This window comes from Myxocyprinus asiaticus, chromosome 6, assembly GCF_019703515.2.
Source record: "Myxocyprinus asiaticus isolate MX2 ecotype Aquarium Trade chromosome 6, UBuf_Myxa_2, whole genome shotgun sequence".
In the NCBI taxonomy this organism is placed as follows: domain Eukaryota; kingdom Metazoa; phylum Chordata; class Actinopteri; order Cypriniformes; family Catostomidae; genus Myxocyprinus; species Myxocyprinus asiaticus.
The window spans coordinates 52,318,996-52,342,552 of NC_059349.1; the positions used below are offsets into that span (position 1 = coordinate 52,318,996).

General features: G+C 35.1%; 1 protein-coding gene across 2 annotated transcripts in view; it reads right to left on the reverse strand.

The window, feature by feature from the left end:
* Positions 1 to 12,507, reverse strand: part of LOC127442509 (piezo-type mechanosensitive ion channel component 2) — a 133,213-nt gene extending 120,706 nt beyond the window's left edge. For both annotated transcript variants that reach the window (XM_051700599.1, XM_051700600.1), the window contains exons 1-2: positions 11,910 to 12,507; positions 645 to 740 (exon numbers count right to left, since the gene is read on the reverse strand). In XM_051700599.1, coding sequence (XP_051556559.1) covers positions 645 to 740; positions 11,910 to 11,973 — 160 coding nt within the window. In that variant the 5' untranslated portion in view covers positions 11,974 to 12,507. The remainder of the gene's footprint in view (positions 1 to 644; positions 741 to 11,909) is intronic.
* Positions 12,508 to 23,557: the final 11,050 nt, after the last annotated feature.

The following is a 23,557-nucleotide window of genomic DNA, read 5'->3' on the forward strand; positions in this document are numbered from 1 at the left end:
TCTTCCTCTTTCATCTTATTCCACAAAAACCTTCTCTTATACATAATTAACAAACAGAAAACAAGCATGAAGAACGTGCGACAAAATTATGCAGTTGTATTTTTCACATCACATTTGCTTTTTATGACGCTGTTGGTTAGGTTTAGGTTTAATGTTTAGTGTAGGAATGTCGGTTTTGCTGATTTAAAACTTGATAGAGGATTAACCTTGAAAACCTCATCTCTTTGGGAGAAAATTTAACTTGCTTTTAGAGCCACACAGTCAACATTTCACCTCGGAACTGCTGCAATACGCAAAAAGAAACCATTAATATCTTTTTGCAAAAATTTTGCCACAGTCAGGTAATTTTCATGACATCTGGCTGTATGTATTGGCCTCTTCAAGAATGTTCTTCTCAATTACCATGCACACCTTTAATAAATTGTTTTCTAAGTGTGCTTGAGTCCATCTCTCTGAACAAAATCCACGATATATGGCCTCCTCATTGTAGTACAGTTTCAACTGATGTTCTGTTAACAGTTCAGATCCATTGGCTTTTGTGCATGAGGCACTACAGGCAGTTTCAGGAAAAGACAGATGCACTTCCTGCATTGGATTTGTGACACTTACAGGAGAATTAGTGTTAGTGCAGAAATACATCTTACCTTGCATGGTGATATTGGAGGGTTCTGGGAAAAGAGGGATGAGGAGGAGGTAGAGGAGGTAGATAAAGGAGAGCCCATTGTACCTGAACAGACATGCTGCAAAGAGAAGACATTAAAACAAACTTTAGAGTAATCACATAGACAAGTTCTTATGAATAACAACACAAGGTGCATGCATGGAGACACGGTAAAAGGGATAGGTTTACTCATCCTCATGTTGTTCCAAACCCACAAGACTTTCAATGTTAGGCAGGGTGTTCAGGCTCAATCATCATTCACTTTCATTACATGGAAAAAAGGTGCAATGAAAGTGAATGGTGACTGAGGCTAACATACAATCTAACATCTCCTTTTGTATTTCACAGAAGAAAGACATACTTGGAACAACATGAGGGTGAGTAAATGATGACAGAATTTGCATTGTTGGGTAAACTATCCATTTTAATGAGCATAGAAATGTATAAACTTACGTTTAATGTTCAACGCTTGACAAATATTAAATGGAAAGTGGATGTTTTGCATGTACAAAACTTGCCGTAACGATGCTGACATGTTATGTGTGGTTGCCAGGGCATTTCTTTGTGGTTGCTATGGTGTTACTTACTGGCCCGAGACAAAAGAGCCCAAAAGAGTCAGTAACACTTTATAATAAGGTTGTATTTGTTAACATTAGTTACAGCAATAGTTAACACGAACTAACAATGAACAATATCTTGGTTAAACTTAATTTCATCATAATATGAACTAACATGTTCAAACAATGAATACTAGTTTTTTGATAAATTAACATCAACAACCATTAATTCATGCTATAAAAAATATTGTTCATTGTTAGTTCAAGACACCTAATGCATTAACCAATGGTAATAAACTGAACCTTGTTGTAAAGTGTTAGAAACTAGTTTGATATTCTGGTCTATAAATAAGTCTCGGTCCCTTTTTCAATAGGATTTTTTCCACCAGGCTAAAAGTCCAATCCCTTTGAAAAGTAATGGCACTCCTCTCCTCGACAAGCTCAACAACGCATGGAAATTTAATACTAAGAATTAGAGGTTTGTTCAAATCTCTAATCTTATGTTTGAGCAAAAGTAAAACTGATACTTGCCTTCGCAAACCATGTACTGCTATTACATGTAATAAATCAGCACACTGAAGTGTTAACAGTACAATCATACGGTGCATTTGATTGTTTTTGCGCATTTAAGCATAAAAGGCAAAAACCTGAAATAAGTTTAGTACTGCAGAGTGATGACAGGTGATATACAACACCAATTCACTCTTACAAAATAACAACTCACAGCCAGAGATTAAATAAAGATAACAAAGACAGCTTCAGCTAATGTCTACTAAACTATTAAAACACTTAAATATAAAACAGACAGACAGAGAGATATTTTTATAACCACTAGGTTTATAAACTGGGATTTTCTGTGAAACTCATCAGTCTGGAGCAGACCTGAAGATATGTTGCTCCATTCATCAGAATAAGACATTTTGGTATTTGGTAAAATTTGCCATTTAAAAGTATGTTTGCCTAATAATTTTAAAAAGGGGATTTTTTTTTATTTTTATTTATTTTTATTTTTTTTCAGGAGGTAAGAAATAATTTAAGGAAAGCTTCAAAGCTCAAGATGTTCTCCAGGCACTAAGAGAGAAACTTGATTATACACTTAATAGATACCAATGATAATAATCTGGAAGACCCCATTATTCTGTTATTGTAGTGGCAAAAATGGTGATTGTGCAAAACTTACTGCTAGGGTGTTGTGTGGGTGATTGCCAGGACATTGCTAAGTGGTTGCTAAGGTGTTCAGAATGGTTTTACTGCACTGCAAACTGTACAATTTGAGGAATCATTCATGTCTATAGCACAAACGATGTGTGAAGGGTTACATGCCGATATATTATACTAGGGGTTAAAGAAGACCGTATGTATAATAGTGATGATTCTTGTCCTGTTTATTCTGTCTGTTTCCATGAAATGTGTGGTTTGTTCAAGAGGTAGAAAGTTCAGCGCCAAACATGGAGCCCTGCAGAAGACCTCACTTGCCCTGAACCTGATAGTAATTATATTCCATTGTCTTAAGATGTCAAAAGAAAACCCTCATTATTTGCCAATGACAACAAAACTAAAACAGTAGTACAGTGCAGTCAGATCTTACAACACATCATTCAACAGTAACCACAATAAGTTCACATATAATTAATGTTTTGGCTAATTGTAAATGCTCTTAACTCTAGTTAGAAAGTATCTCTATAGTTAGTGTGATGGTAGCATAGTGATTTAGGATCTGTGAGTTGCTCAAGAAGTATTTGAGGTTACTGAGATCTACTGTTTGGACACTAAACACACAGCTCTTCCAGAGGGATTGAACCAGAAACCACAATTACAGGGTAAAAAAGTCTTTACAAGGTGTCATGTATAGTCTATAGATCTGTTCCCGTTTTCATGTCTGTTACACACTCCTAAAAAGAAAAGTTCCAAAAAGGGTTTTAAGAGTCTGATCCAATAAGAGAATCTTTTGAAGTTCTTATGATGTCATAATAGAAACGTATAAAGTTCTTATGATTCCATAAGAGAATCTTTTAAAGTTCTCATAATTCAATACGATAAACTTTTGAAGTTCTCATGATTCCATAAGTGAATCTTTTACATTTTTTATGATTTCATAAGAGAATCTTTGAATGTTTTTCTGATTCCATAGAATAACCTTTTATAGTTCTCATGATTCCTTAAGAAAACCCTTTGAATGTTTTTATGAGTCCATAAGAGGATCTTTTCAATCATTTCCGATTCCATAAGAGAGCCTTTTAATGGTCTAATGATACCATAAGAGAATCTTCCAAACGTTCTTATGATTCCATATGAGAACCTATTGAAGTTCTCATGATTCAAAAAGAGAACCTTTTGAATTTCACATGATTCCTCAAGATAACCTTTTAAATTTCTAATGATTCCATAAGAGAAACTTTCAAAGATATAGTTCACCCAAAAATGAAAATTCTCTCATCATTTACTCACCATGCCTTCCCAGATGTGTATGACTTTCTTTCTTCTGCAGAACACAAATGAAGGTTTTTAGAAGAATATCTCAGCTCTGTAGGTCCATACAATGCAAGTGAATGGTGACTAGAACATCAAAAGCTCCAAAAAGCACATAAAGGCAGCATAAAATAATCCATAAGATTCTGGTGGTTTAATCCATGTCTTCTGAAGTGACCAAGTTGTTTTTTGATCAGAACAGACCAAAATATAACTCCTTTTTCACTGTACATTTTACCATTGCAATCTCTAGGCACAATCATGATTAAAAGTTTGATTACACTTCCTAGTGTTTGACGCATGCGCAGAGCACTAGATGGTGCTTGGAAATATAATCAAGCTTGAAATCATGATCGTCAAGGAGACTGCTGTCAAGATGTACAGTGAAAAAGGAGTTATATTGGTCTGTTCTCACCCAAAACCGATTGGATCTTCTGGATTACATGGATTAAACCACTGGAGTCTTATGGATTACTTTTATGCTGACTTTATCTCCTTTTTGGATCTTTTGGAGTTTTGGTCACAATTCACTTGCATTGTATGGACCTACAGAACTGAGATGTTCTTCTAATAAAATGTGTTAGTGTTCTGCAGAAAAAAGAAAGTCATACATCTGGGATGGCATGATGGTGAGTAAATAATGAGAGATTTTTCATTTTTGGGTGAACTATCCCTTTAAATGTTCTTGTGATTTCATTCGAGAATCTTTTAAAGTTCTTATAATCCTATAAATGAACCTTTTCAAGTTCTAATGATTTTAAAAGATAACCTTTTTAAGTTTCTAGAAATCCATCATCTATGTGTGTATGCACAGCATATATTGAAAGATTCACAGCATATATTGAAAGATTCCTTAACTATGTGACTAAGAGGTTAAATCATTTGGAGTCTGTTAATAAAACACACTGAAAGAGAAACAGCTCTGACACTGGTTCAGGTGGTAAGCAGACACACTTGTGCGAGAGAGATAACCGTAAGACCACTAAACACTGTGATGGAAGTCATTAAACTCAGTCTTATAGATTACAGCACAGACAGTTATCCTGTTAATAAACCCAGCAGGCAGTGCAAATACAGCGGAAAAGCTCAGAGTTACCCAGGAGTCACCTGAGGCTAAATTACAAACTGAAACACTCCTGAAAAATCCTGACTAAAGAGTTGAATACAATGAAGTTATTTAAAACTTAAATATTGGTGTTTGCCAAGACAAGCATGAACAAACCACTCAGAAAAACTTAGCATCATGGTGGTAATTTTTTTACGAGTACGCATAACTCACATTTTCTTCAGAAAAATCGACTTTACCTTATTATCTGCAAAAATAAAACAAAAAACACTCAAATAATTCCAACAGACACAATAGAGAACATATAAAATATTGTAACTGTTGACACTGTTAAATTTTGGTTCCTTTTTGTTCCCAATGTTTTGTCAAACACCTTACTAAATGTATATCTAATTAGATATTATCTATCAGATATTTTCCATTTAAAATGATGCTTCTGACATGGACAGTTAACTTGAGATGATAATAAAAATGTGGCTACATCAGAATCCAGCTTAATTCCTTCACAAAGCTTCAATTTACCCGTTTCCTTTAGAGACAGAGGCTAAACCAAATTGACCACTCAAATGATCATCCATCTCAGGAATTATTTATGCTTCTGAAAAACTGAAAGCCACTACAGCCGTGCTTAGACTAATGTGGTCTAGAAACTGAGGTTTAAAGTACAACAGTTTAGGACAGTCAAATTGCTTATTTTACTTTAGGGCTTTTGTCACTTTTCTTGATATTAAAACATGCATTTTTTGAGGACCACAGCTTAATGTTTGTAGAGCAGATGTGCTAACTGCTAGGCCACAGCTCTCATAAGACAGCTGATTTTTTATTAACCCGACAATAATTAATAACTTCTGGAGTCTTAACTAGGATATTCAACAAGAAATGTAGGGTGGGATTTGATTTTATCCATCAGGAACTGATTGGATCGTGAAAAGTGGGCATTCCATACCAGAATTGAGTACAGTCTGCTATCCGAACTGAACCTGACGGGACTTGACAAAGCATCAGATTTTAGGCCGGGTTCGTGTCAGTTTTCTCAAGTATAAATTCCATTATTTTAATGAATGTAAAAATTAATAATAATAATAAATAATAATAATATTATTATTTTATATTATAGTTATTCTAATTATAATAATAATACTATAACATTAATAATAATATTATTTTTAAAAAGTATTTTTGATTGATATTTGATTATATATACAGTATATATATATATATATATATATATATATATATATATATATAAAATAATATTAATATATTAATAATAATAATTTGGGTTTAAATAGCCACATTGTGTGGCAACTGCTAATTACAACAGGATGCGGACAGTCATTTCATTTTTTTTTTTTTTTTTTTTTTAATCAATGAATTGTGCAAAATAATACCAGGAACATGTATTAAGTATTTTGATTTCATTTTAACTTAAAGTGAACATTTTTATTGATTTAGAGGTTCTTAAGTTCATCAAAGAACCCTCTTGTTATCAAGTGCTGCATAAGGTTCTTGAAATTGTTCTTTGGCTATATGATACAAGTTCTTGATGTTAAATTATAGGTTCTTCAGATAATTTTGTGTTCACGGACTAAAATGACTGGCCCACTAAGATTGTTAATAAATCTCTCATATTGCATATATTATCCCAAGATATTGCATTAGAACTTTTTTTAAACTTTTTTAGTAATTATTCTTTTTTGAACATATTTTAAAAATATATATATTTTTTTTATTTATAGAAGGATTAATTGATCTGAGCTTATACCGGGCTAGCGGGGGGCACTCCCTGTGGAAAATATAAAAAAATTAAAATAATTATTTAATAAATTAATAACCACTTGCTTGATCTAACCCAGAGATGCCCAAACCAGGGCCCTCGGGCCAAAGTTGGCCTGTGATGACCTTTGATGTGGCCCACCTTGCCATTTATGAAAAGAGGGAAAACAATTAATAAATAAAAAATAAATATGCAGCTCTTCACTGCACTGGTGAAGCAGATTGCAGCGTAATATTTTGTTATATTATGAAATAACAAAGTAGTGGAACCAGGGCAACTTTTATATTTTAATATAATTAAGTTTGATATAATACAACGTTTATCGGCCCACTGCCCTCAATCAACTTTGATTTTCGGCCCTTCGAAGGAAAATGTTTGGGCACCTCTGATCTAAACAACATAGGTGTAATTTTAAAGCTTAGAATCTGGACTTTACAATGCGTGAAGCTGATCCTACCAATTCTTAAATAATGCTCTTCAGTTTGCTGTCCAATTAGTTTTGTTCTCAGAATTTGCAAATTTGCTATCACAACAATTATATTCAGAGTTGGTAAAAACATAAAGAAACACGAGAAAGCCATGTGTTATACATCGTTGAAAAGGTCTCAATTTGTAGAATGCAATGAGCAAATTTGTTTCACTCAGAGGCCAAACTGCAGTGAGTATTAGTGTAAGACATTCCCACAAACACACATAAATATAATAAACAGTTTTTTGTCACTTTTTCCTTATTACTTCCTGAAACATACAGTATAACATAGACAATGACATATCGTAACTTACAGCAAACTATCCCGATTCAAACGTGCCCAAACACAACATAATATGATAAGAAGATCTTGAAATATTCCTCAAAGAGTGTACATGGAAAGATGATGCATAAAAGGGCCCACAACACACGTTGTGTGTGTGTGTGTGTGTGTGTGTGTGTTTGTGTGTTGTATGTGTGTGTGTGTGTGTGTGTGTGTGTGTGTGTGTGTGTGTGTGAGTGTGTGTTTGACAGTGTTGGGTGTAATGCATTATTAAGTAATTAATTATTCTAATTAAATACTTTTTCATTGAAAAAGTAAAGTAAGGGATTACTCTTAATATTTCAGTAACGTAATTACAGTTACTTCTAATGTAATCGCATTAAATACTGTATAGCAATGCAAGTCCACACTTGTTCGAGTACAAGTCAAGACCGAGTCAAATTTCTCACGAGTCCATGACAAGACCAAGACCATGAAAATCTTGGACTCAAGTCTGGTCTCGAGTACTACAACACTGGTTAAAGGTGCTGTGAGCTACGTTTACACACGTATACACTTGAGCTACTCTAAATTAGACTGCCCTTTCAACCACATGGGCTCTCTCCAAAACCCCAATTTCCAAAGACATGTCAGCAAAAAACCTTTCTTTTCAAAAGCGCAGTCTCTAGAAACACCATTCAGAAGCTGAACAACACGAATTCAAACTATACAAGTCATTCAAACAACACATTATTTCTGGAAACAGAACAATTAGGACCCAACCACTATGCCGATGTGCAGACATGAACTGAATTTTCTTCTCATCAGTTAGTGTTCCTGTCATCACTCTGTTCTTTTTTCAGTGCATGACCTTTGCTCAGTACTACTTCAACCGAAAAAATAAAATCATCAAATATTAAAGGTGTGTTTACGATAATGGGCAGCCAATTCTGCTCTCTCCGATGCCACATTATTAATTCATGCGGTTAAAACGACTTTCCACCGATTAATGGAGATGCTTCACAGCGCGGCAAATGTGCATGGAGGAAAAAACGAAAGGACTTAGGCTGTCAAGAGATACATTACCATCTTATATAGTGGATCTGATCTACCTATAGGAAGCATCCTACTTACAGAGACAGAGAGAAAGGTGGGTGCATTTGCAATTTACGTGTGTGAGAATTTCTAAGTGTTAATCGTATATAAATAAGGGGAAACTGTGAATTGTGGGAAACCACAGAGCCAATTAAAACCCTTAAACACAGACCGTGAACCTGCATATAAATTAATTTCATGTTGGTAAAAGCAACAGTAAGTGCTAACAGAATGGCTGTCCGATATTGGAAAATGGATTTTTCAAGCAGCAAAGTGCAACAATAATTTTAGCAGTCATCCAGCGAAGAAGAGACAAACTTTGAAATGTTCCTTCTATTATAATTTATTCCAATCTCATTAATTAAACCTGACACTCATTTCAGAGACAAGACTTTTATTGACACTACGAACATTAATTATTTATCTTATTATATTTACTGTTATTTAATATATATTTATCATATTTCACATTATTTATACTACACACTATTAATCTAATTAATATTGTTAAATATTATTGAACGTTTAATAATACATAAAAATGTGTTTATATATATTTTGATTGTTTTATTATAATATTTCATAATACAAAAAATATTATTATTAAATATTTCTATTTTTTATTTTTCTAAATGTATATTAATATATATTTATAAAGAATAATCATAATGACACGGGTGGAACGATTTAAAACCTGGGGTTACAGGACATAAAATAATGATTTTATCCCAAAAAGCGTGCAAAAAATGTTGGCCTATAGGTAAATGAAAAGCTATTCAGTAGACAATTGAAAAAAATGACATATGTATTGTGTAAAAGTCAATGGCGTTAAATGTCTTTTTTAAAACACTCCGAGGGGTTTTGGTATATTACTCTGTCAATAACGTGTGACATCAACTCAAACAATTATTATCAAATATACCCAATAGTGCCATTAAACAGCCATAATGACTAAAAAGGGAGTTACATTTACAAGAGGTTCAATCGGACAGATTAATATTTTGCATTGCTTAACATTAACATTAATAAGTTGCATAAAGGTGTCTGACACAAATTGCATTACTCTCTTAAAACCAAAATTGATGAAAGTTTTTAACCACATATTTAAACATTTAGCTTGTTACAACCGGAAGTAGTGTATTATCATAACATTTTACAACATAATTTCTAATCTAATGATTTTTTAATAATTTTGGAATTGCAAATAGGTGAAACTGGGGCTAGATGTAAAATGGGGAAGTTGTCACAAGGTCGATGTATCCCAGTATCTGTAAGGTGTTGAGTAAAAAGTCAAACTGCATGCTTGTTTTCTCTAATAGTGGTTATCAATGTTCGCTTCAAACACCTAGCTCAAAAATTTATGAATTTATAATAATTGGGGGATTCTATCCTCCAAACTAAAATAACAATATCATCATATTTGTGTGATAGCTGTTGGGTAAACAACTGAACACAATAAAAGCACTAGTCTTTTACTATATTCTGCAATAAAGGTCGATTTTAACCAGGACAAGTCTAGTTTTCGTAATGTCAGGTCTGGTACAGTTTTAGACTATATGTTGTATTCTTAAACAAATAATTACTTACCATTTCTGTTGGCCGAAACAAATATTTAATCTTTTTGTGTTGCCTTTTCCAATTTTGCTGTTTCATATTTATATGAAAATAAATACATTTGGCTGAAAAGCTATTAAATAGCTATTCAATACACTTTACAGACACTGTTGATGTTGACGTCCTAATAGCAGAAAAAAAAGGTATTCTTTTCAAATCAGTGTCAATAAATAGCCAGTTCCCCATGTGACAATTTACCCTTTATGCTCTCAGAAAAAAGGTATATGTTTTAAGATATAACGGCTGTCTTTGGGGTGGTGCCCTTGTTTTGAGTACATATTTGTACTCTTAATGAGGAAAAAGGTACTTTGAAGGTACATATTTGTCTAAATAGTAACAAAACATAGAAATGTGCCTTTAAAAGGTACACAATAGGCTACAATTATGTACTCAAAATGGGTAATGAAATTCTAAAATTGACCTTTAGAAATAAACCTATATGTATTACTGAATGCACTATAAGTCGCTTTGGATAAAAGCGCCTGCCAAATGCATAAATGTAAATGTAAACCTACACTGTAAAAATCCTGCTGTTTAAAAAAAAAAAAAAAAAAAAAAACTGGCAGCTGTGGTTGCCAGATTAATTATGTTAAAAATACAGTAAAAATGTAAACAACTTTACAGAGCAACCTGTAAATTTTACTTTTCTGTTGAACTGTTGAACATAATCACACTGGCACTGTAAAAAAAAACAAAAAAAAAAAAACATCTGTTACAGTACAGATATTAACCTTCTGAAACTGTAAAAATCTGCTTTTTAGTTTATAAGGTATTGTTAATCATGTAAAAAATTGCAGAAGAGCACATGATGACATGAAGTTCATCAATAGTGGCTCTTCCTGGAGCAATGACCAATAAACATGTAGTGACTGCGCTCAGTGTCACTCACACAAACACTAAACACCATCAGGGTAACACATGTGAAATTAACATAATGCAGTAAACATGAACTAAACTACATTAAATATAACAAAGAACACCCCAATGTACATAACTGATATTAGAAATAAGAAGAAACATAACTATTCCCATAAAATCTAATGAAATGTGATGGGTCACGCAGGGAATTCTGGGAACACCCAATTATTGTTTTTTACCGTAATTTTAACAATAATTTACAGTTAAAAAGTACATGTACTCTCTTGTTAAACATAATATCAATTTTTACCATTAATTATACAGGAAAATCAGACTTTTTACATTTAAAAATGTCATTTTTTACAACATTTTATTGTAAAAATTACTATACTGTCTTTTAAAATATATGTAAAAATTTTACTGTATATTTTACAGTTAATACTCATTAATCAATTAACGTTTTTTTTTTCTGTAGCATTTTTACAGTCTTTTACCGTTAAAATTACAGACATTTTTTACAGTGTACCATGAGAAATGCCCATTCAGTGGAGTAAAAAGTGTGACAACTAACCCCGGCCTCCCTTCTAAGCTTTTGTTTCACACCTTTCTTGGACTCAATTGAGCAAAAAAGTAGATTTGGGTCAACATTTCTATACTTTATTATATATTATTGTATGTATCATACTTTATTATACTGTCATGTATTATGTATAGTAGTAGCATATTATAATAACACTCACGATTTCGACCCATAGGCAAACTATTAATAAAATCTGTTTATTTGTTATCTGACTTGACTAACATATTAAGAGTTTCGATATAAGTACAAGTGTACTATAGCTATGTCTCCTACATTGGGCGGTGCGTCCTGGTACTTAATTACCGGTACATTTTGTCCTCAAACCTGTAAACTTGCGTCTTCTTTTGACAATATGACAAATTATTTGCCCCATCTGACTTGTTCTACTCCATATTGAACAGTAATTGACAAAACAATTGTTACATAGCCTACACCTGCTGCACAATGGAGACTGAAAACTGAATTAGATTAACTAGTTAAGTAAAGGTGAAAGATATTTACCTGCCGCCAGACACACTGGCAGTAGCACTCTGAAGATCAATCCACATACAACCTCCGAAGCCATCGCTCCAGCTGAGCTCTCAAACTTAAAGGACAAACCGCAGTATCCTGCACACAGATGTCAAACCCCGGTCTCTCCTCGACCCAGGACAGGACGGCATCATTCGAGCGCCCTTAAAGTTCACCGCACACGCGTACCGTTATCCCGGACACTACTTGCGTCCCTGTGGATGTGAGGTTTAAAGTTCCATATCACCCTCTGTCCTCAGGCAACAATGCGTCAACGTGCTTTATGTCTATCTTAAAAGGGTGAAAGTCGATAATCTAACTCATGGTCACCATGCAACCTCTTTCTCCTGCGCGTTCGGGATGTCGGAGCGCACAACGGCCAAGAGCTCACCGTCTGCACCAGCGCGCACAGGATGCATCCGAGTCACCACGTTTATCAAGAGGAAATAAAAGCTGAATCAATGTCCTGTGGCACTACAAAGAAGCCAATTTATAACAGTTTTGTATAAGCAACTTATTCGCCCCAGCTTCACTTTTACGCGCTCTTGTATAAAGTGGACTAGTTGACTTCTCACAACCATTAACTCCACACAGCGCTGCTCTGAAAGCCACATAGATTCCGGTCAATGACTAACATTAAAGCCTGTACCCAATGAGAGGCAGCGGGAGGAGGGTCCTGTGGCCCCTGAGGGGACTGCTGTTTAACAAGGAACTCATCATCATTACTACGGGGCTTCTAGAAAAGATGTTATCGCATCCGCCATGCACTCTTTAATATTACTGAGTTTTCTTATTTCTTTCTTCAAAAAGAAATAAAAGTTAAGGCTATTTAAGGTCGGAATGAACGATTTGGAAGTTGTGTGAGAATAAAAGAGTTGGCGAGAAAGCGGTGGTGGTTCTGGCTTACTTGGTGCCCTAGGCGAGATCCGACCCCAAATTCCCAACCTCTTTTCTTCTGCTGAACACAAATGTACATTTTTAAAAGAATATCTCAGCTTTGTAGGTCCACACAATACAAGTAAATGTTGGTTAGAACTTTGAAGCTCCAAAAATCACATAAAGGCAGCATAAATGTAATCCATACGACTCCAGTGGTTTAATCCATGTCTTCTGAAGTGACACAATAGGTGTGGGTGAGAAACAGATAAATATTTAAGTAATTTTTTTTACCCTATATCTTCACATTCACATCTTAAAGTCACATGTGATGCCTGTTTAGTTTCACTTTCAGACCTGAAATTATACGTGGAGATTTAGAGTAAAAAGGGATTATCGATCTATTTCTCATTCTGCAAAAGAAAGAAAGTCATGTTTCTGGAATGAGAGTAAATGATGAGACAATTTTCATTTTTGGGTATAACTAGACAATGAATATAGCAATGAAGTAACATATATATATATTTGGCAAATTATCTTAACATGTACATTATATATACAGAACTTAAATTGCACAATTAAATTATAGAGTCAATAAATAAAGAAAATGAAGATTGCTGCTTATGTTATTAAACATAATTCCTAATTTCAAATTTTACCCTCCCCTCCTTGCCCAGCAATCACATGGTTGATATTTATTTTCTCTATCCTGTGTCATGGTGTACCTATACTATTGATTATGTTTATCTTATGTTTGTTCAGAATGTAAGAATGCATTATGAACATCTATAATCCTAACCATTTAGACCCTTTTAGGCTGAGTAGCCTGTGCGGGGAGGAGTGGCATGATTTGGGGCACCTCTCTCCCATCGTGATCTTGCGAGCTCGGGGCGGGGTGGCACGATTTAAGGCACCTTTCACCCATCGCGAGCCAGGGGCGGGGTGGCACAATTCAGGGCACATTTCTCCCATTACGATCTTGCAAGCTCTGTGCAAACTTAAAAAAAAAATAAGGCTGGGCATAGAAATGCATCAATTCTTCGACTATATACTCTTCAGACATGTTTAGTAAGTGCTGTTCTTTGTTTTGTGTGCAGCTGTGTTGTGTTCTGTTGTCACTATCGCTGTGGAGCACCTGTTTTAGATAAACAAAATGTGTTTTTGCTTGAACGCCCCAATGTTGCTAGGGGGCAGTGTGAACTGCTCTCGTGCCCTATCATGAACGTGCATAGGAGATCAACGGTCAGTGAACATTTTCATTAAATAATACATTAGATTTCAGTTTGTTTCTCACCAAATCTTATCATCTGCTTTCATAGCAATCATGAGTCTTATGGAATTATTTATTAGATTTCTGAATTATACTTTTGTGTTCTTTTGAAGTTTGAAGAGGTGGTCACCATAAACTGCCATTGTATAACATCACTGAGCACAACATTTGTTCACAATTTCTCCCTTTGTGTTCAGAAAAAGAAAGAAAGCCATACAGAGTTATAACAACACAGGGGTGAGTAAACAATGACTGCATTTTCATTTTTGGGTGAACTAATCCTTTAACATCACAAAATAAAGGAAAACATAAATAATAATAAAAACAAATTACAAATCAAAAATCTCCAACATAGAAAAAAAAAAAAAAAAACTTCCACTATCAGTGTTAAAATTAAACATTTACTACAAAATAATATATGCTATTGAGAGAATGTAATACTAAATACTTAATTTTATTAAAGCAAATTAAGAAATTTGATATTTAGCACTTATTTTCATCAAAGATGTTTAAGATGTAGCCCTGGGGAAATTAACATTTCAATTATTTAAATTGGACTTTTAGGCCCACAGCAGTTTGTAACATTACAAATTGTCTTTATTCTTTTTAACAAGCCTATTCAAATTATAATCAGTTGAATTGAAACATTATAAATATCATAACTTGTACTGAGCACATGTTAGACCACTCCTTGTCTCTCTTCTTTGGCTGCCGGTTGATGCACGTATCAAATTCAAGACTCTGATGCTGGCATACAGAACAGTCACTGGGTCTGCTCCAGCATACCTAAAATAATTTCTGCAGAGCTATGTTCCCACCAGAAGCCTGCGGTCGGCTAATGAGCGACGCATTGTTGTACCAACACAAAGAGGACTTTCGGTTTCACTGTACCTCATTGGTGGAATGACCTTCCCAACTCCATCCCTGAAGCAAACTTACTCTCTGTCTTCAAAGAATGGCTAAAAACACATCTTTTCCGTGAGTAATTAACCATGAACTAAAAAAATTATAAAAAATAAATAAATAATTATATATATACAGGTGCATCTCAATAAATTAGAATGTCGTGGAAAAGTTCATTTATTTCAGTAATTCAACTCAAATTGTGAAACTCGTGTATTAAATAAATTCAATGCACACAGACTGAAGTAGTTTAAGTCTTTGGTTCTTTTAATTGTGATGATTTTGGCTCACATTTAACAAAAACCCACCAATTCACTATCTCAACAAATTAGAATATGGTGACATGCCAATCAGCTAATCAACTCAAAACACCTGCAAAGGTTTCCTGAGCCTTCAAAATGGGCTCTCAGTTTGGTTCACTAGGCTACACAATCATAGGGAAGACTGCTGATCTGACGGTTGTCCAGAAGACAATCATTGACAACCTTCACAAGAAGGGTAAGCCACAAACATTCATTGCCAAAGAAGCTGGCTGTTCACAGAGTGCTGTATCCAAGCATGTTAACAGAAAGTTGAGTGGAAGGAAAAAGCGTGGAAGAAAAAGATGCACAACCAGCCGAGAGAACCGCAGCCTTATGAGGATTGTCAAGCAAAATCACTTCAAGAATTTGGGTGAACTTCACAAGGAATGGACTGAGGCTGGGGTCAAGGCATCAAGAGCCACCACACACAGACGTGTCAAGGAATTTGGCTACAGTTGTCGTATTCCTCTTGTTAAGCCACTCCTGAACCACAGACAACATCAGAGGCTTCTTACCTGGGCTAAGGAGAAGAAGAACTGGACTGTTGCCCAGTGGTCCAAAGTCCTCTTTTCAGATGAGAGCAAGTTTTGTATTTCATTTGGAAACCAAGGTCCTAGAGTCTGGAGGAAGGGTGGAGAAGCTCATAGCCCAAGTTGCTTGAAGTCCAGTGTTAAGTTTCCACAGTCTGTGATGATTTGGGGTGCAATGTCATCTGCTGGTGTTGGTCCATTGTGTTTTTTGAAAACCAAAGTCACTGCACCCGTTTACCAAGACATTTTGGAGCACTTCATGCTTCCTTCTGCTGACCAGCTTTTTAAAGATGCTGATTTCATTTTCCAGTAGGATTTGGCACCTGTCCACACTGCCAAAAGCACCAAAAGTTGGTTAAATGACCATGGTGTTGGTGTGCTTGACTGGCCAGCAAACTCACCAGACCTGAACCCCATAGTGAATCTATGGGGTATTGTCAAGAGGAAAATGAGAAACAAGAGACCAAAATATGCAGATGAGCTGAAGGCCACTGTCAAAGAAACCTGGGCTTCCATACCACCTCAGCAGTACCACAAACTGATCACCTCCATGCCACGCCGAATTGAGGCAGTAATTAAAGCAAAAGGAGCCCCTACCAAGTATTGAGTACATATACAGTAAATGAACATACTTTCCAGAAGGCCAACAATTCACTAAAAATGTTTTTTTTTATTGGTCTTATGATGTATTCTAATTTTTTGAGATAGTGAATTGGTGGGTTTTTGTTAAATGTGAGCCAAAATCATCACAATTAAAAGAACCAAAGACTTAAACTACTTCAGTCTGTGTGCATTGAATTTATTTAATACACGAGTTTCACAATTTGAGTTGAATTACTGAAATAAATGAACTTTTCCACAACATTCTAATTTATTGAGATGCACCTGTATATATATATATATATATATATATATATATATATACACTTGTTGCACTCTAATCTATCTTGGATACTACTATTCTGATGCAAGTGAAACTTTGTAATGCAGCACTTTTTGTACTGCTGTCTCCTTAAGATGAATCGCTTATTATGTATTATTCCTCTTTTGTACGTCGCTTTGGATAAAAGCATCTGTCAAATGAATAAATGTAATGTACTGGGGTCTCAAAAGTCAACAAATTGTAGGAATGTCTGTAATAGTGGTGAGGATTTTGATTCATAGCAGTGACTCGAGTCTTTTGAATCAGTTAACCAAAAAGATTCGTTCAGTTAACATTTTTGCAGTCACGCCAGTGGGTGGTGGCAAATGAGCATAAATAAGCATGTTTTTGTGTTGGTTATGAGTGAGTCACTGATTCATTGATTTAACTGATTTGTTAGTGAACACCGAGTCGTTCACGAACGAAACAATGGAAGTGAACTAAAATGATTCTTTCACTTAAAAGATTTGTTAAAAAACACAGATTTTTTTTCCAACTAAAAACTACTAGTGTTTTTAGGCATACACTTGAGTAAAGCGAATAATATAGACCACCCTTACGAAAATCGAGAGCTCATGGCAAACTTGCTGCAAATTCGCCACTGATCATTTTCACATGGAAATGAGCTTTCCGGCAAACTTGCGGCAAATTGTCCTTGGTGCCAATATCGGCAAAGAGCTGCAAACTTCTGGCAAACAGTTGCTTTGAATCAAAAGCTCATTTGCATGTGAAAATAACGAGCGGCAGATTTGCTGCAAAGTTTGCTGCTAGTTTAGATTTTTGTAAGGGCTTATTCGCTGTAGCGCCATCTTTGATTTTTGACAAGAATGAAAAAGAGGCTGTGAGTGATAGGCTTACCATCTCTCCAATGGCATGCACTGTATGAAGTTATTAAAAAGCTCCTAGATCACATCTAGGGCTCCATTTTAAGAGAACTAGTGCTTAGCACTGCACTATGCTTTAAGTCATATGCGCAAAGTCAACGGGCATGGCCGTGAAATTTTGGTATTTCCGTCCAAGCATGCACCGTGCAAGTGGGTTTGGCGAAATTCAAGTCAAGTGCAATTGAGTTCTGAGGTTCTACTCCGGTTATTGCACCGTCTTCGTCCTATACTTTGCCTTCGTCGAATACTAACACCTCACTGGACTACAACTCCCATCAGGCATCAGCGGAACGTATGGAAGCCCAGGAGTGCCATTTACAAAAGAATGAAGGAATAAATTATCAATCTATTAATCTGAAAATAAAAATGTGAATAAATAAACCAATTTATAAAAAGACAAATAAATAGACACATTTAAATGTGAATAAATAAACCAATTTATAAATGGACAAATAAATAGACACATTTAAATGTGTTTAATTAATTCATGTTTTAAAATGTACTTATATTTAGCAATAATAATTTTATACATTAATAAGTGATTTTTAAATGCACCTTTTAAATTGTGTTTTAAAAAGTATTTGGCAATTGCTGTTCTTCATCCATTTGCCAGTTGCTTTTCTTTATTGTTGGACTTATTTATTCAAGTTTTTATTTTCAAATGAATAGATTGATAATTTATTAATTCATTCTTTTTTAATTGGCACTCCTGGGCTTCAGCTGGTATGGACTGACAAATGGTAAAAGAAAAGGAAAAGTCAAACATTAACGAAAAGCAACTGGCAAATGAATGAAGAAAAGCAATTGCCAAATGCTTTTTAAAACACAATTTAAAAGGTGCATTTAAAAATCACTTATTAATGTGCTGTTTTATTGCTAAATGTAAGTACATTTTAAAACATGAATTAAATAAACACATTTAAATGTGTCTATTTATTTGTCCATTTATAAATTGGTCTATTTATTCCTTCATTCTTTTGTAAATGGCACGCCTGGGCTTCCATAGGAATGATCCAAAACAATTCAGTCCAGGGGCATAGATTCCAGGGGGGATGGGGGGAGGTTGTCCATACTTGCATCGAAAACCAACTTTGCTCACACTTATTGACAGTTGAAGATAATTTACGACAAGTTGTGTCAAATATTGAACCATGGATTGACATGATGTGCTCTCAGAGACAGGCTCAGCCATCACACAATATGGTAAATAAAGGTCTATATATTTTATGTATCGTATGCTTATAGCATGCATAACCTTGTTTAAATAGCATGTCAATTTGTATGTCGAGGTTGTTGTTAGAACGCAACTCTTTCTCAATCGATTTTGGGTTGAGGTAGGAGTGGTTGGGGGTGAGAGGTCACGTTAAAAACCTTAGGGGGATGCATGTCCTGAAATGTTGAAAACCCCTACTGTAAGTGACATAACATATACCAGAGAGAGTGTATTAAAGGGATTTTGAATATTCCTTCGACCTGACAAATATCAGCAGAATATGCATCCTGAGATATTACACCTGTTTCTGTGACAGCCCTGGACTCTGCAGCGAAAGAGAGCCAGACCCTAAGGAGACAGGTGAGCAACCCGCCCTTTAACACATTCAGAAATCTAGCCAATCAGAAAGGCTCTCAACCTACCAGTCATTGCATGTGTTCAGTTTTGCTGACATCAGGTTGGCTGATACCTCTTTGTCGGAGTTTTGAAGAGATGGAGTGTGACTAACATTAGCAAAAACGTTCCCAAGCTGCGGAAGTCGCTAGCAGCATTACATTTTTACTTATCGCCTGAGAATCCTGTTAATATAACCTGTTAATATGAATAGTGCAACATAAAGCACGTTTAGTGTAGGTTAAATTTGGGGTGGGTAAAATATTGATTTTCCAATGCATCGCGATCGTCGTTTGAACAATCTCGATATTGATTCTTAAATCCCAAGACTGATCTTTTACTCTATTTGCAACCCTCTACTACAATGAGAAAAAATAACTGGAATTTGCAACCAAATTTCACGCTATGCGACTAAAATGTATATTGGCAACTGGCTGGTAAAGTTTAGATTTCACTAATTGTGTAGTATAGTGGTGGCATATTCAGCAGTGAGATCTCAGTGTGTTCAGAGTAAAAGTTGTTCAGGAATGTGTGTCCAAAGACGAGATCCACGCGACCCATTTGTCATTTAATAATGTCTCTTTTAATAGTCATTCGGTTCTCTAGAGTCAGTATTTGATCAAAAACAACAAAAAAGAAACTTTTAATTCTAATCATGCATAGGACAGATAAGGTAAAGCCCTTCGAGTCTCTCTCGTCAACATTACAGAAATGCTGGCTTTCTTAAAGAGACGGTACCAGTTTTTAAAACGTGTCCAACAAATAAATGTAAACACCTGTAAATGGTATAAATTATGTTATTAAACAATAAACATGTAACAAAAAAATGATATAAGAAATATATTAGCATATTTATTAATAGAATACATGTTGTTTTTTCATGAATAAAATGTGTTGAAAATTAAAGGGGGTTGTACTAGCTTGTTTTGATCATGGGGGGGGGGGGGGGTTACCTCCATCTGAATATGAATTCAGGAATTTAAACCAGTTCTGTTAAATGGACCATAAAGTGGGATACTGCTCACATCACACAGACAGTAAATCCTTTTTAAACTTTTTTTGTTTTAGTATGGTCTATTTATCAATATATTCACCTAATTCAGCTCCGCCTCTTTTCCACGCTCTGCTCTTCCGAATTTTGTCATCTAACTTCCTGTTTGTATTGAAGCTACAGAGAAGAGTCGATCAAAACGGATTACGTGTGGGAGCACAAAAAGTATTTTTCCCCAAGAGTTGATGGTGTGAGTCTACAGCACCCCTCTACTAAATGAAAATGTTCATTTTTATGACACCCGTGGAGGTAAATTGAACCTGGCAGATCACATTTGGACAGCTATGACACACTGCACTTTTTCATTATACAAGCATTTCATTGTTATACGTGTAATTCTCCTTAATTTTTTGGGTTCAATTTGTGTTTTTTGAAATATGTGAAATTTCCAACAGTGACAGCTCATATTATTACACATGCAAGTTCAACATTAATGAAAATTACAATTAAACTTTTTAAAATTAATTTGTCACCCTACATTTTTTAGAGGTTTAAATGTGATTAAAATAGTTGTAAACGGAATATAAAATAAAACATACACTTTCACATGTGTGTGTGTGTGTGTGTGTGTGTGTGTGTGTGGGTGGATGGGTTTGGGTGGTTTACGAAGACATTTTTTTAGGTTACAAACTGGTAATTACAAGGGTATTATGCTATAAATGTGGTATATGAAGGCATTTCTAGTGTCCACATAATTCAAATCACTTAAAAAAACATACTAAACTTTTGTGAGGGTTAGGTTTAGGGGTAGGGTTAGGGTTAGGGGACAGAATCTATAGTTCGTACAGTATAAAAATCATTAGGTCTATGGAGAGTCCTCATATTGATAGCTGCACCAACATGTGTGTGTGTGTGTGTGTGTGTGTGTGTGTGTGTGTGTGTTTGTGTATAGTTGCACACTTCCCCCGTCCTGGTTTAACGCTCAAAAAATCTGCTTACCTTAACTACATTGCGAAGGGTGAATGACATGATAAGCTGGTCAGAGGTGTCGTACAGAGATATTTTTAATGACTTTGTGATGTCTCTTGGATTTTTATGAGCACAGAGGCACATCAATATGTCCACAGCTTGAAGGTAGGATCTTGTGTATTTATGAATGAAGTACTCTTTAAAATCTCCCCGCTCTGCTTTCCGTTGTTATGACATCCCCTGATAGCTTATTACTACTCTATAACCTGTAAATCCACTTCACTAGCTAAGTACACTTTGACATCAACACCATAGATATCTACACCGATCAGCCACAACATTAAAACCACCTGCCTAATATTGTGTAGGTCCCCCTTGTGCCGACAATTCAGCTCCAACCCGCATCTCAGAACAGCATTCAGAGATGATATTCTTCTCACCACAGTTGTACAGAGTGGTTATCTGAGTTACCGCAGACTTTGTCAGTTCGAACCAGTCTGCTCATTCTCTGTTGACCTCTCTCATCAACAAGGTGTTTCCATCCGCAGAACTGCTGCTCACTGGATGTTTTTTGTTTTTGGCACCATTCAGAGTAAATTCTAGAGACTGTTGTGTGTGAAAATCCCAGAAGATCAGCAGTTACAGAAATACTCAAACCAGAATCCACATACGATCAGAAAAGGATGTGGTTGTGTACACTCTGTGGGGGTATGAAGTTTGGAGCAGCAAAAATAGTAAATTGTCATGTGAACATTTAGCTCTATGGTAAATGAAGTTGCTATTTCTAGTCTTTACATGCATCGGTTAGCCGGGACGATTATAATATATATTGAATTCTACACAGAAAATTCACGTTGAGAATTTAAATATTGTTTTTCTGTAAAAATATCTAAAACAAGATACACTTACCTTCCCAAACCTTTCCATACTTTGCATCTCTTTACAAACAGATATAATGGTGTTTATTATTCGAGAACTGAGAGAAGGTCTCATACGTAGTTGACTTTACATCAACTGTGGATGACATCAACATTTTAACATAATGCACTTAAACTGAATCAAACTTCCTGGATGTTTAATTCCTTGACTCTCATAACTACCCAAGAATAGAATAATGTCTATAATCCATATACTGTGTGGTCTATTTAATAGCCTTTATATATACACACCGATGCAATACCAAGCATAAATATTTAAATCATGTTATTAAGAAGTACTTTCATGTTGAACCACACAACATGATAAAACAAACACAATGGACTAGTTTCTTAAATCCAGGTAATGGCAAGGCCAAGTTTAAGAATGTTTTCTTTGGAAAATCGTCATTGACATTATGTTATTCTAGGCCAGATTTACTATGTGTTCAGTAAACTGATCCTCGATAATGTTTGATCATTTAGAAAAGTAAAAGCACATATTTCCTCAATGCATCACACAATTTGAGGAGTCATGCGTGTCTGTAGTACAAACAGTGCAGGAATAGTAACAGTAATAATAAGTGAATTTATCATTATTCTTGTATGACATTTATACCTAGAAGCCTAAATTTAATGTCATTTACATTTTACCTAGTTCTCAAGACAGCTTTGATTGAGCCAGATTTGTTAACGTTTTATAAACGGTTCTTAATGGTCACTGTAAAACGTAAGATCTGCGTGTGGAGCTTTGCCAGTCACAAATACTTAGTTTTATTATATATTCCTGTAACTCTCGAAAATTTGTTTAAGGTCGATACCACACAAAAGAAAGCAATATCCCCTGGCGTCGTCAATCAAGAAGATGCATTTTTGATGGACGCAGGCCATCGTTAAACGACAATCAAAACAAAGTTTGTTGAGCTGTACAATCAATCAAGTTTATGTTTATGCATAATTGAAATCTAGGAAGATAATCAACATAATCTCCACCCATGTTATGGGCTGGGCGCGGATCAGAAAAGAATTATGTTTAAGTTTAACTCATCCTCTCTCATGAATTATGGATAGATGGTGAATGTTTCCTGACATCTGTTCGTCATAGAGGCTCTGCCTTTCAAGAACAATCGTAAAAACTATAGATATTGATCAACGGCTTGCTTTTTGCACGGTATTGATTAGCTGTGAGCCACTTAGGCGTGATTGCTGTTTCTTTGCTTTGCTGAAAAGATTTAGAAGAAGAGGGGTTTGTGTAAAATTGGTGTTGATACAGTGAAAGAAGTTCTCGTTAGATCTCTCTAGAGACGTGCTCACTTACATCCCTCGATGTTCCTTTAAAATCCCCTGTAACACTTTTGGGGCGATTGCTAATGCAAGCGTCAATATTACTATTTTTCATTCTAAGGGTTCGGGATTTTTCTAACTGAGTTTTACATTTCAGCATCTAACATTTCTACAGACATTAATGATCC